The sequence below is a fragment of the Sinohyriopsis cumingii genome, chromosome 14 (assembly GCF_028554795.1).
Source record: "Sinohyriopsis cumingii isolate HCF-2022 chromosome 14, ASM2855479v2, whole genome shotgun sequence".
Classification (NCBI taxonomy): Eukaryota; Metazoa; Mollusca; class Bivalvia; order Unionida; family Unionidae; genus Sinohyriopsis; species Sinohyriopsis cumingii.
In genome coordinates, this window is record NC_142974.1 from 115439773 (window position 1) to 115455788 (window position 16016).

A 16016-nucleotide genomic window follows, 5' to 3' on the forward strand; every position below is an offset into this window, starting at 1 on the left:
TTAAACTCTTACTAAAATAAACACTGGCATCCAACACAGTAGACTTGTCACAATGCTAATTAAATTCTTACTAAAATAAACACTGTCACCCAACACAGTAGACTTGTCACAATGCTAATTAAACTCTTACTAAAATAAACACTGCCACCCAACACAGTAGACTTGTCACAATGCTAATTAAACTCTTACTAAAATAAACACTGGCATCCAACACAAGCTTGATACTAGAAGATGTTTTCACATACTGTCATCACTTGAACACTTTTAAAGACGTGAACCAATTTTAGTGACAAGATTGCAGCAGATTCCTGTGTAAAATGCAATGTCAGTATTCTTTTTGACAAGTTCTGGCATACGTTGTGACAAACCGGCATACTTTATATATGCTAGATGTTAAACTCCACTTCATAGCTTGCTTAGGGTTGAAAATTCACAGTTATTCTCAGCATTCCAATCTTCATCTACTTGATTCAAGGATGAGTAGTAAAATTTCCTTGGCATCGGACAATGAATAGAAGGAGTGGTTTTCATGAAGCCTGCCTGTGTCTGGTTGATGTCCAAACATCGACTTTCAATATAATCTGATTATGGACAGGTATATTTAATACATTGCCAAAACAAAGCCACCTATAAGGTGGGATTCTGCATTGAAAATCTGCAGATTTCTATATATTTAGCAAGGACTGAAAATTACGACCACATCAAAGATGAGTTGGGGTTGTCAAGGGTTACTATTGATAATAATGCTTACAACATGTTCCTAATGTCAACTACTTATAACAGCAGTGACCTTTTGCAACAGAGTTTCATTAAACTTCCATACTAGATGGGAACTCAGGTAGATTAGCGTTATTACTTTCCTCCAATATTTACAACGATCTTACAGGTCTTCTTATCTTTCACATAGGAAAAGATACTTGTATGGATATGGACTATAAATCTGTAACCACTATTTTGCCCATTTGATAGCCTGAGCACTTCAACTGACTGTATACATATATTTATGGTCTATCACCCAAATGGTCCACACAACAATTGGATGTGAACTGTATGGTGAGTTCTGCAGCCCCAAACAATTATAGTAAAAATTCACTAAATTATAATTAGCTCCACATGGGTCAGTGGTTCTTACTGGGATTTTCCTGGGTTCTTTTGCCACAATTTACACTGGCAACCATGTATATTTCCTATACTGAAAAATGGTATTAAACCCATAACAACAACAAATTCAATTAGGACTCAATTATGTATATTTTTCTGTCATCAAGTGTTGACTGAAAATTCACAGGACTGCACTTCACCCCCCAATGGACTTTAATCCATATTTTCAAAATTTCATGGCTTTTCCTGGTGAGGAACAAACATAATTTGTCTCCCAAATTTTGTCCAATGGCTCAAAAATAACTTGTTTTGTAGAATTTACATTCTGTTGTCTAGATAAAGATAGGTGCACACTGAAGATATATTCCAAATGCAAAGAGGGTGAAATAAATGGCATGGAATAAAAGGAATGCACTGATATGCCAAGGTTCAACTAAGTCTGGATTAGCACTGGCTTTTCTTTATTTTCTATTATATTTTCTTTCCTTTTGGGGAATGAAACTGTGCTGAATGTGCATTATTGTACATAACTCAGAATAAAGAGCTTATTATTTAATTCTGGCACAGTATTAGTAGAACTCACCATGAACTTTGCACTTCATTATCCCGTGACTATCAAAGTAATACTCATCAGCGACAAGATCAGTAAACTGTTGGCTGACATCTGAAACCAACAGGTATATGGCTCGCCTGGTCAGGAATGTCTGGTGTGTTGTATAAAAGGCGTACTGGCCTGCAAAGTCCCACATTGTCAGCAGTGAAGTTTTGTCTGTATCTTGTTTTAATTTAAAAACATTTTCTTGCAACAACTTTAGCATGGCTATCATGTTTGTTTCTGACTGAATGGGCTCCCTCTGAGCTAATGCTTGGGAGGATTCTTCTTGCTGCCTAGCAGTAGACGAAAGAACTTGGCCAACATCTTGCTGTGGAGAACGGATGTATAATATTTCTATGAAATCGCCCTCCGTAGAAACATAAGCAACTTTTTGGCTCCTATGAGTTGTCTCTCCTTGAGGTGGAATTATCACCTGTTCCTCACGAGTAGCCTTGTCTTTCATTGACTGTTGCTCATTCAGAACTCTGGCAAGGCGCTGTAATCGATAATCCTGTTCAGAATCTGAAAATAAAAGAAACAAGCAAATACAGCTGAATTTTAAGTTGCATCAGGCAATGTAGTACTAATATTAGTACCCTTACTCGTACCTCGTGGACAGGGTACTAACATGAGCATATACGTGTTAATGGAGCAAGCCGGGTGTGATTGACTCTTTTAGCCTAATAACAACACTTTAAACTTATTCCTTGCATATAATCCAATGCATTGAGTAGTCCCCTTATTTAATACCGGAAGTATCGAAAATCATTGTAGAAATAGTTGTAAAATCTTGTTTACCTTTTTTAGCCGATATTTTCATTTAGATCGTCTGCCATATTATTTCAAATAATGATTACTTCCTTTCTCAGCCTGGTTTGTTTGTGTGCCATATAAGGACATTGACGCTTTATTTGGAAATGTAAACAAATCGTAGTAAAAATTTGGCACCGTTTGTGTCAGAAATTCTGTGCATTAAAAGTAAATACGGTTTATCGGCAACTTTAAAATTCCACCAAGAAACGATTATTCGCACTTGATTGATAATAATATAGCATAGAATATCCAAAATATGGTCTGGCTAGCCTTACGTAGAAAAGGGGTCACGGCGAGTCTTGCGTTATCTGTCATGGCGGACAGAATACGGTTAGAGTAACCATGCCAATTTATTTTATCGTGTAAGGGCTTAATAAATTCAAAATAAGCCATCATAATTATACTTGTGTAGCAGATTTCTAAACTGTTTGTTTTTCTGATTTTAGTGATGAATTGTTTTGCTCCATTACATGATATGGGATCAGTTCGTAGCCTCAACCACAACAAATCAAGTTGAGGCTACGACATCGTAGCTACAAGCAATGAAGCTATGAATGAAACTGAAAAAGTAAATTAGTCACCTTTACCAGACCTGCCAACCCTGACGAATCCATCTCAGTAAGGCAGTTAATTTGTTTCCGTAAGTTTGACCAGTATTCATTAAGGTGTAACAAAATTTCATAAACTGTTATTGTAAAGCTGGAAAACGTAATTAAAAGTTCGGTATTCGGAACATGCAGCGACGATAAACATTATGTTCAACTGAAACGTTTTTAATGTACGCAGGAACTTTATTTACCACTAATACAGTGCACAAACTTTAGTTCCAAACTCTATGCAGCTCAATGGCTTGTGGCTGTCTCTCAACTTGACGTAATTCCAGAAATTCTTTTTATATTTCTCATGACGACAGCAATCATATTTCCCTCCACGAGTCATACTCAGATTGGCATGTGATGTCCAATAAACATAATTGTGTCCCTTCCAGCCTTTATTCACAAGAATCTGAATATTCCTTTTTATTTTTCCTGTACTGATTATTAGTTTTTTATGGAGGGTTCTCTCTCCTTTCTGATCTTCGCAGACCATTTAAGGAGGCTCTCCTGCCCTACATGTTTTAGTTGTTATATTGTATGTATTGGTATCATGTTATTGTTTTATAATATTTAATTGGTATCATGTTACTGTTTTATATTTTTTGTATTTGTTTTTTTTAAAATTAATTAGGATTCAATGTATTCATCTGTGCTAGACCAAACTTCTTCTATTCTTTTTTCCTCCTCCTCTTGTTGTTGTCTTCTTTTTTCTTTTCGTTTCTTCTTCGTTAATTCCCTGAGTGTTTTCCGTACTTCTGGACTTGTTTTCCATTGTTCATCTTTAGTTGTTGTTGTTGTTTGTAATACTTCTTCCTGTATTTGTTTTGTATTTGGATTTTCTATCAGCGATTCCACCTCTCTTACCCTCCTTATATATGGATGTTCCTGCGGATTTGCGTTTCCATCTGAAAGTTGAGGCACTTGAGTTTTCTGGACTTGTTGTAATTGGAAGGTTGTAATCTCTTCTTGCAATGAGTCTTCTTTAGATTCTTTATATAATGTTGCTGTTCTTGCAGTTGTTTTTCAATTTCTATACCTTGGTGTAGTGACTTGGTTTCTTGTGGCTGCTGTAGTTGTATTAGTCTAATTTCTGTTCCTTGTAAACTTTGTAGAGTTTGTTGTTGTGGTTGGTCTCTTTGTTGTTGTTGTTGTTGTCTAGTTTCAATACCTTGTTGGCTTGGTGTGTTTTTTGTTTGTTTTTTTTGTTGGCTTTTTTTTCCTGTTGTTGTTGGACGTCTTTATTTCCTGTTTCTATCTGTATTTGTTGTTGTTGTTGTTGTTGTTGTTCTGGAATTTGGGCTCGAGTCTGTTGGTGTTGTTGTTGTTGAATTTTCTGCCCTTTCTGTGGTGATTTTTGTCTTTCTTGTTGCTGTATATTTCCTTGTTGATGTTGTGGTTGTATTTGATCGATTCTTTGTGTTTTTGCTGTTTGTATCGATACTTTCTTTTCTTGTATTTGTTGTCGTTCTTTTTGTTGTTTGGTACTTTGCCGGTTATCCTCCACTGCTTCCAGTACTTGTAACTGTTGCTGATGTTGTTGTCTGGTTTAAATAACTTGTTGGCTTGGTGTTTTTTTTGTTGTTGGCTTTTTTCTTCTTGTGTTTGGACTAGTTGTTTCTGTTGTTGTTGCCTTGGGTTTATTGTCGTCTGTACGTCTTTATTCCCTGCTTGTATCTGTGTTTGTTGTTGTTGTTGTTGTCCTTTTTGTTTTGCATTCTTGTTGTCTATTTTCTACTGGAATTTGGGCTTGAGTCTGTTGGTGTTGTTGTTGTTGAAATTTCTGCCCTTGTTTTGCGTTCGCAATTTCTTTCTGTGGTGACTTTTGTCTTTCTTGTTGCTGTATATTTCCTTGTTGTTGTTGTGGTTGTATTTGATCGATCTTTTTGTTGTTTGGTACTGCATCTGTACTTGTAACTGTTGTTGTTGTTGCTTTAGCCTGTAGTTGTTGTATCTTTACTTTTGCCATTTGTCTAACGGGTGTGATTATTGTTGTTGTCGTTGTTGGTACCGCTGTCGTTCCTTGATTTTGGGGACATTTAAAAGGTGTGTCCTATTTTTCCACATCTATAGCATGTACGGTCGTATATACATCCTTTATACCAAGACTTGGCTAGAAAGCCGAACATGTAGAACGCTCTCTTGATATTCTTTATGTAATTTTTTTCAATTTCCAGTATTCGTGTGCCGTCTAGTATTGATGTTTTTTCGATAGTTTTATTCCTTGCTGAGATTACTGGAATGTGGAATTTTTCCTCAAAGCGTTTTACTACTTCTTCTATTGGAATTTCAAGTGGGATGTCAGTCACATGTAGTTCTTCTGTTCGTTTTTTTATTTTCCTTCGCAGAGGTTCTGGTTCTTTAACTATCACTGTTTCTTTCCCCATTATCATCTCTCTATACGGCAAAATCGGTGTCTTCCCTCTCGGTCTTATGATGTAACCTTTGTATCCGTTAGGGTTTATGGAGTACACTCTGTTTATACTTTCTGGATGCGCTATTTTCATTGATATCATTACCGAAGTAAGACTAGGTATTTTTTCCCTTTGTATGTGCCTCATATCTATCTCTTGTGTACCTTCTCTATAGTTTCATCATGCAGACGCTTCGCATTAACCAAAAGGTAAAGTTTAAAGCATCTGAAGTGGTGTTGTAAAGTTAGTCTTGTTCCTTGACCATATTCACTTCTTTAAATATGAAACCCGGATCCAACTCAAACACCGATGAACAAATTTGGCAATGATCATTTTTCCGTAGTTTTTGCTTTTATGGCGTAAGTGCGTATTTTAAAGGTAATTTTCATATGACTTACAGCAAAATCGTAAGAGTTGGTAGGTCTGCTTTACAAACCCATCCATGAATATATCAAAGGGAAGAAGACATATATGCAGAAACTGCATATTTCCAGAAAAAAAAATCTAAGACAGAACGCTAGGACATAAAGTTTATATGTGCCTGGATTTATTTATTATTATGTACCAGTGCATAAGGATATATGTGTTGAGCTTATCAACTGCACGAGACCGAATGTGTGACTTTTCCCCTTTATTCTTCAAACAAAACATTGAAATTTCAACCATCTTTTTTATACTTTCATAAACAAGCAGATCCATCAGTAAACAGATACATAAAGAAATGGATACACAAACAAGTAGAAACATGTCAAGATTCTGAACTTTCATTGGCTGAAATCAATCATTTTTGGTTATCGTTCTGGTTAAACAGCCAATCATTAATATATACATGTAATTTCTTATTTCTTAAAGCATTTCAAGAATACTTTGTTTTCACATTCATACAAAGTCATATTACATTAGGCAGATGTTTCACTTTATTATACTAAAGATGAAATGTCTTTAAACTTTCATACAATATCATCCTCTGTTCATCAATCTACCACAAATACCTGATTTTCCCGTACTAATTAAAATTTGTTTGTCAGCTGTCTTTGGCACAAGTACTTCTTTTTGCTAAAAGTATTTGTGCATACAATTGTTCTGGCACAAGCCACATGCTGTGATATTTAAATTCTGTAACTGATAGTGCATCCCAAAGATCATGGTAACATTCTTGAGAATTCATATAAAAAAATTTTTTAACTCACAATATTGCCTGTTTTTTATTTAAAAATATAACTTTATTTCTATTTGATAGCAACATGCATGATAGCGGTTCAACCACACTATTCAATTTTTCAGTATAAGCCAGGGAACTTCCCCATTTCATTTGCTATAGGGGCACTTAATTTCAAGTATATTCTATGTTATCATTTTGATCAACAAAATATGATTATCGACAATTAAATCAGATTTTCATCTTGAATATACTGATTACTTATGTTGAGAAAGGTCTGTTATGGAATCAAAATGGTGGTGCAACGTGCGCTTGCATTGCATTTTGGGTATTTGCATACAAAATCATGACAGATAGGAATGTATGTAAGCATATATATATATATATATATATATATATATATATATATATATATATATATATATATATATATATATATATTTATATATAAACATGTGTGTGTGTGTGTGTATGTATATCTATTTTCCGAGTCTCAATTTCCATTAATAAAGGCATTGATAAGGAATTTCTCATATGATTCAAAATTGCTATTCGCCTCTTTTTATGATCTTATTTGCTTTGAATGACTGTCAGCTGATATAGTCTACAAATCGAAAATATAGAGTAACAGTTCCCCGGCCTTTGATATGCTAAATTTGACCAAATACCTATTTTTACTTAACCATTTCAGTCTACACAGTGCCTAATGAAGATGATTAAATTATCCCTTCTTCAGTTTTGCTATATCATTAATTTTAACTTGCGATTTCCTTAGTTTATTGTCTCTATCTAACCATGCGATCTACTTCGGTAACGTTCATGAGTTCATCACTTGATACATGTTCCGAATTCTTGTTTTAAGCAATTTCAGTAAAAAGGTATTTTGAAATAAAATCTTTGTGGAAATTTACTAAATGTACCATTGGTAAATGAAAATCAATTTCGGGGGCTTCATCCAAAGTATATAATGATGTTGTTCGTGGCTTGTCCTGATTCAGCTTGGAAGTTTTCTTATGTGACGATTTTAAATTACTTGTATTATTATTATTATTATTATTATTATCATGTTGTTGTTGTTGTTGTTTATTACTTTTGTATGAGTTTGGAAGTTTAGAAAACATTTTGGACAGAAAAAGTTAGTTTTACATTTTTAAGCATAAGAAAATATTTTTTTGACTGGGGCTATTCACACGGATCCTGTCTAATATTAATACTAAGGTTGACCTTAACAGAAGAAAGACTATCTGCATAGCTGCCATACACTTTGTCTATACCTGATGTGTAGGCTATATTTCACCTTGTGTTGGAATCATGGCAATTACTAGCCAAAAACAAGTTGTGTTTTTTGTAGAAATGACTAAATGTTTTTGGATTGGAGAACTGAAATTGACATACATTTTATTTTCTCTCATAAAATAAATATTTTAAATTGCACTCCAGGATAAATTTAAGGCCAAATGTGCAAGTCTATGTTGAAAACAGGTACAGTGTTACACTTCTACATTTCATAGGCTCTTATTACAAAAGTATTTACAAATATTAATTAATAGATAAAAGTGGGTTGAGGATTCCAAACCAATGACAATGTCACTACATGTTTGGAACCCATCCATTGCACCAACATTCTAACTATTAACCAATACTCTTAATTTCATATGTAATGAATCTGTGTTCATTAGATTATTTAATTTAAGTTCAGAGTATTTCAAATTCATAATGTATTCGCTAGTTGCCATGGGGATAGTCATTTCTACAGTGGGTACACACTAGTCATGCAAATAGTCTTTAAAGAAAACTCAGTACATAGCCACCATGCAAATTATTTTGGGAATATAAATGTTTTTCTCTCAACCAAATTGCATTAATTCTAGTTCTTTTAAGACTTATAAGCAAACCAGTGATTGTTATGTCAATTGCTAAAAGAACTGAGTTGTATGTTCAAAGGGCGACCATGGACGGAACTTGACAATACTGGACACTTCCATGACAACCAATAAACACACACACAAGAATTATCACGTTACGGCCAGGCCGAGTAAGATCCCCGGCATGATATAATAATGACCAAAATTATCCAAGGTTGTTATGAGGATGCAGTCACTTTGCTAGGTCCAATACGGTCTTTGCATTTGCAGTACCAATATAGCTACAATCTTAAATACATTACATATATTAACCAGTGAAAAGAAATATAACAATGGTGATTCAGCATACATACTGGATGTGGCAAAGAACAGCTGAAAACTGGACTGTCCAGTATCAAACCGAATAAATGGCCACCCTAGGCTAAAGTGAGTGTTGCCCTCAGTATTTCTAAAATTTGTATTAACTAATTTCTGTCTTTAATTATTTCTAGAACATAGTTACAACTTGGTTGATTCTGTACCTCTGTACTGAAAAAAATCAGGATTTTTTAAAACAACATTTTTTGTTTAAAGGTAAGAACGTTTGCTGGCCTTAGTAATTGTAGGGCCTGATACAAACCGTGTGATTTGTACCCAGTATCACACTAGAACCATTACATTTTTAATTGCTTAATGTACAGACTGCATCAACCTTGGATTATTTTGAGCAAGAAAAAGTGCACACCAATCTTGCATGACTGGCAGTATCATACATACAAAATTTCTGACATTTGAAATGGACTGTCTACAAAGACATTCAATATTACCAAAACTGTAGCAGTCAACAGTTTGTCTTTGATTTTGTTAATCATCACATTTGCCCAGCCCTTCTGACATATGCACTTCAATGTAAATTAGACTTCACATATTGATTCAAAACTCAAAATACAGTGATAACCCCCACTGTGATTGGATCCACAAAAATACTTATCAAAATAATCGCATGGATCTCCAGATTTTTATAGAATGGGGGCTGGAGTGTAAATATAGCATGCTTTGCATGTTTTAATTTAATTTAACTGGGCGGTCCTTATCAGATAGGATAGCTTTCCTCATAGCTCATGATTACTGTTTTCATATAATATGATCACAAACTCATGACAATCAAAATGAAGTATAAAAAGTTGGATTTTTAATGTACATTTTTCACTTACTTAATTTGTGAAATGTAGTTATTTAACAACCTTTCCATTTTCAAGATTTTGTTTTCAATTGATGCTCTTTTTCTGCAGCTTGTGGGCGTTCCGATTGAATTCCAAGGCATAAAATGAAACTTCAAAACATACCATGGCTAATCCATTTTGATACTTACAGATCATGTTTCAGAGTTCTCAAGCAAGTTCTTGTTGACAGGTCTAGATAATGATCATGACTGAGCATCCAGCTGGTACATTAATAAACTGAGTCAGGAAGGGATTAGACATAGCAAACGTAATCAAACATGGCTTGTAGCACATTGTGATGGATGTTTTCTCTGATGCTGCTAAAGTAAGCACACTGTCGCTATACACTCTCAGGAAGATTTCCTAACAAATAATATCCTTAATATGAAAAAATGAAATGCTTTATTGTAAGCCAATTGTAATTAAACATAAACATGTAAGTTGTGTACAAACAGCTCACCTCACAGCATGTATATAAATACATAAATGTGGATCTTTTCTTATTTTGTGTGCCCATATACCTTTTGTTCGCCTTGTCCATTCATGGGTTGATAAAGAAATATCACAGCAGTTGACATAGACATCTATACCCTCTGTACTACATCTCTCAGAAATTATGACCTCCTCCCCAAGAAGGCGCTTGACCAGAGTTGTTTTGCCTACACCAATGTGTCCAACAACCATAAGTCGTATGCTGTATACTGTCTCCTTTCCATCTTTTAGAGCCTCTTCAAAAAGTTGAATGGATCTGTCACCCATCTTTAAAATTTCTATTGGTATACCTGAGCAAATGATGGATAAATTAAATATATACTAAGAACAGTGTGCCAGGAGATCATCAAAGAAGTGCCATCTTCTGGGACAAACGTTTATTACTTTAGAATGACAGATTTACGACTGTACTAGCCAAACTCCATTGTCACCGCTAGTTGATATTTAAAATGTTTATATGAAAATTTTGTTATGACATACAAGATGAATATCATTTAATAATCAGGAAATAATGGACTTGAGTACATGTATATTATTATTCAAACCTAAAATCAAAAAAGATTCATAAGCATCATGACATTTACATAACATTAAATCATGATAATACAAAATAATTTAGTTTTTCTATTCTTGACTTTTTTGATATATTTTAAGCATATCTGTCTTATCATAAAGTTATAATTGTAACATTTATAATTCATATTTATTGTTTTGAATGGTGACTTGAAATCCTTCATAAATGTAAATAATAAATCATGTAGTTTTCTTTGTTATGTGATGTAATAGCTGATGTAAAACAAAATATAATTACCTGGTTGATGTAAATACTCCAGTCTGTATACATTTATGACATTACTATTCCCGCTTGTGGTGTACAGGGCTCCATGCTTGTCATCATAGAATATTTCCCAGGGCCTTGATGACACTCTGTGTATGGTCACTAGTTGACCGCTGTCTGTTAGCTGATGAATGCTGTTAGAGTCCCTGTCACACACGTAAATGAAATCCCTGTCAACCATTACTGACCACGGTGATTTTAATTCCTGGTGTTGATATAGAAACTTTTGTATCTGTGGATTAAACATATCATATGCATACACACCATCAACAGTGGAGTTATTAGTCCAACACGAGATGCAAACTGTGTTGTCTTGTATGGCCAAGTGACTACGACCAAGGCCCCCAATCAAAATCTTGTGAGTTGAGTCTATATGTCCATCTGTAAGGTTTACAACACCCCAGTTATACGTTCTGTTGATTTTCCAACCGCTGACAACGAGTTTGTCAGATGAACTCAATTTTGCTACTGAATCACTGGTATAAAATCCTGTTCTTACATCTAATGTTTTAACCAGTTTTATGTCATCTATAGATTGAAAGGACAGGATTAAAATTGTACTATTAAACAGACACACGGCAACTTCCGTCTTGCTAATAAGGCAGACACAATTGGGATTGGACTCCAGTCTATGCGACGTATACATAAGTTTGCCATCACGAGGACTGTAAAGCTGGAGATTACACTCATTGTAGTCTATGACTAGCAACGTGTCTTGGATCAGCACAATGCCATAGTAGTTGGGTTTACGGCCAGCTGTGGAGAAAAAGTGACATGCATCAGGATATGGAACACACAAAATACAGACATATATAATTTTAGTAAACAATGCAAAGTAAAATGGTACATATCAATATATCTATTTTACACCTAAAACAAAGGTGTAGTGTCGTAATTTAGCCAACACCACCATTATCATAATAATCGTATTATTTGTATTATATTTACTATTATCATAATTGCTATATTATATTGTTTTGCAAATACTACTACTACTACTGCTAATACTAATAATTATACCATAATTTTCGTATACGCAAGGCATAAACTTACGAATATTTTTAATAAGTCACTTTGGACACTTTCAGTCAATAAATAGAGAATATTTGGTTCAAATGAGCGAATAATGGATATATTTCGTAGAGTGGGTGAAAAACTTGGTATTTTCACCAGTGGCGAATCTTGAAAATACCAAGTTTTTTGTCAACGTGATGAATCATATTCGTTATTCACATGCAGTATGCAAATATTTTTACCTGATGCTCAAACCTACTGGCTTAATTGAGAAAGAAAAACATAATAAATAAACGGTAATCGAGTTAGATATATGCTACTTCAATCTGATATAAATATTACATGTCATAATGCTTGACCATAAACTAAATTGAAAAAGTGCCTCGCTCCAAGTAAAGGAGGGCTAAAACAGATAGCAGTGAGTTTACATAAATTTCAAGTAACACATGTGAAGTTGACATATGTGATTTACGGCCCAAGTATCAATATAAAACCTCATAATGTAATATCCCATGCAGTATCCCCACCCTAAGAAAATCATCCCCTGGGTCATATCATAGAAACTATTCAGAAACTCACCACACTATAAATATAATGCACACTTATTCGCCATCAAAAGACAAATTTGCAAACACAACCAGCATTTACGATAGTCAATAATCACCCCCTAAAGAGATTTCACCCTTGGGTAATTGATTGGAAAATATTCAGATCCTCGAGTTCATTAAAAAAAGAGTCATGCTTGTAACTTTTTTCGACCACAGGAATCGCCCCTACTCTAATGGATTTATTTTGTTCCCCTGAATCATAACTTGGAAACTTTTGAAATATACACCATTTAACTACAGCGTGCAAACTGTGCATGAAAATTCAGATTAATATGTACAAATGAAATAGCGCTTACTCAGTAGACTAAGCCATTGGGTATTTCCCACCTTAATATCATATACAAATGGCAGAAAGTTATTTGCTGGCTAAAAAAGACAAATGTACACACATACACAACTGATGTTTGCCTCTAGATCAATTCTTATCAAATTGATCGTGACCTACCCAAACTAGGTTCAAACTTCAGGTTTTTAGTCCAAACGGGAAGAAATGAAGAAGATTATGGCAGATGTTTAACATATACAATATTCAAACTGTTGGTTGTTTTTAGGTAAAATTATCACATAAAATCATCCACAAGGTATGCACAAGGTATGACACTAAATTTAAATTATATTTTCTATTTTAAAAACCAGTGAAAAACTACATGAAGTATATAATACCAGGCGAATGACAAACTCGTTATATGTAAAAAGTGTTTTTTAAAAATAAACATACACTTTTTCTTTCGAATATATAAATGCTAGTGGGGAAAAAACAGTTACTGAAAACACCCGCTCCCCATCTAAATATGAGAAGAATGGAGATGGGTGTTGCCCATATAGTTCCTTTTTACTGAAGGAAACAAGCACCCCATGACCCCTATAAAAACAAATTCATGACTTCATGAACAATCATGCACTGTTCATGAATGTTCATGAACGTTCTTGAAATGTTCATGATCAGTTCATTATTTGAGTTCATGAAAAAATGTTCATGAAAGTTCGATAACTAAGTTCATGAACACTTCATGTATTTTGATGAATCATGTACTTGAAGTTCATGAACACACTGATGAACTTTTATGAACTATTATAAGATCTTTGAAGTTCCTGAAATGTCAGGAACTTGGTTCATGAACAATGCAAGTACTTTGTGCACCACCAAGATATTTATTTTAAAACAATGTATATTAAATATCTATATCATTATATTCATTAAATGTTCATGAAAATTCATCATATAAACTTCTCACAATATTAGTGAAATTTAAATAAAGGTGAATATTTTTTTCTTTTTTTAAATGATATGCTACTGTATACATGGCCGGCGCTACCATATAGGCAAACGAGTCAGCCGCCTAGGGCGCTGATTTCATGGGGCGCAATTCTCAAAATCAACAACAGTTTTGAAAAATAAATAAATACATTTCAGTTTTATTGAGGGTCTTTTTTATACTTGTTTTTTTCACACAGGGACAAAAAATCGAGTAGATTCAGTCTTATATGTTTGTTGGCTATGAGAAGACAAATGTACATTATGTTTATAAATTTTGAAATTGATATTTTCCGGGGGGTGGGGTGCGCCAGACTCTAACCTTGCCTAGGGCGCCAGATAGTCTGGCGCCGGCCCTGACTGTATAACTGTTCATACAGATCATTAATTCAGTACTTGTGTACATAACCTGAGTAGTGCTGGATTAATATGGGAAAATATTTTCTGGCCAGCATGAACAAAATGTATTTGCTTTAGAAAGCTTTTAATGACTTTGTTCTTACGTATTTGTCCATTACTGTAATAAATTTCATATTCTATTGACTTAGTCACTAGTTGCCAATTTGCCGTAAAAAAAAAACGTAATATGTAAACAACGATTATCCTGATTGGATGACTGAAAGAAGACGTGATATGATTGGTCAATATACGCGTGAGATTTCAACAGTTGAGCATTTTTTTTTCTCCCTAGAAACGAAAGAACACGCAGGCGGTTAGGCAAAAACCTCGAACAAAAACCGTGGACTCCGTGGAATGGACATATGAGAATATTTTCAAAATATTTTTTTTAAAGTAAGTAGAAGTGCAAATAAATAATTATGAAGAATGTGAAGGAAATGATTTGGTGAGAGCAAAATTAGGCAGAAAAAGCGATCCATCCTGGATGATCAAAATTACAGTGAGTATATTTTTCTTGGTCAGTCGTGATTATTTCAGTGGAAGTTATATGGATATATTGGTTTTTATGTCATCATATTAGTTATAACCAAGCTAATGCTATACAATTTTGTTCATACCTAATTCAAACGTGCTCATCGAAGTTTTTAAAATCACTAACCATTATCATATCCCCCCTTAAATATCGATACCAGACTCGGTACGACATCTACGATAGGAATTGAGACGTTCGAGAACGTTTTCTTTTACATGATATCACTATTTCTATAATCTGATGCAATTTGGTAATTTAAAAAAAAACAAACAAAATAGTTAATGTGTGAAACTACACAATGCAGTTGCAAATAACAACGTGATGTAACCGGAACCTGCTATATGCATCATGCGGATTTGGAGTGGATGCAATAGTGACATACTAAGGGTCTATATCACACAAGCCTGACGTTTTATCAATACAAAATGGCGAAAATATTTGAAAGCACGAAATAACCGTAATCTGTAATATATATATATATATATATATATATATATATATATATATATATATATATATATATATATATATATATATAAGGTTATTTAGTGTAACGATGTTGTAAAAACAATTGGTCATTTCTTATTGACTGAAACATCCGACTCCTGTGACTATACCTATGGCTAGACAGCTTCAATTAATATAAAACTAGTGACAAAATTGTTCAATAATATAAATGCTCCGTTAGTTGTAAGGGATTAAATAATTTTTGAGTTGGATTATAATTATTCCAGTAAATAAATTGGGGTACAATGATAATGTGCTAAAAACTAAAAACAATGTTGATCAGAGATTATCTGTAATTAACTAACTTTACCTTTCTTTCAGACCAGACAGCAGAAAAGTAAAATTATTAGAGGATGAAGTTTGTAGGTTAAGTTGGAAAATTTTAAAACTGGAGGATGCTATGGCCAAGATGGAAGAGACATTAAATAGGTGAAGTCTCAATAATAAATATATAAATTAAAGTTTTTATTGTATTTCATTCCGGGTTTGAGAGGTAAAAGAATATCATACTTGTTAAAACTTATAATAATTTAGATTGATCAGTTTAAATACAATTGATTTCTTTTATTATATCAATGAATCGATGTGATGATGTATTATTTTACGATATAAAAAATGATTGTATGTCA

The 16016-nt window shown here is 33.7% G+C and overlaps 1 protein-coding gene across 3 annotated transcripts in view; it reads right to left on the reverse strand.

The window, feature by feature from the left end:
* Positions 1–16016, reverse strand: part of LOC149784646 (uncharacterized) — a 78983-nt gene that overhangs the window by 51845 nt on the left and 11122 nt on the right. For all 3 annotated transcript variants that reach the window (XM_089932700.1, XM_089932699.1, XM_089932698.1), the window contains 3 exons: positions 11046–11828; positions 10264–10524; positions 1685–2218 (listed from right to left, as the gene is read on the reverse strand). In XM_089932700.1, coding sequence (XP_089788826.1) covers positions 1685–2218; positions 10264–10524; positions 11046–11828 — 1578 coding nt within the window. The remainder of the gene's footprint in view (positions 1–1684; positions 2219–10263; positions 10525–11045; positions 11829–16016) is intronic.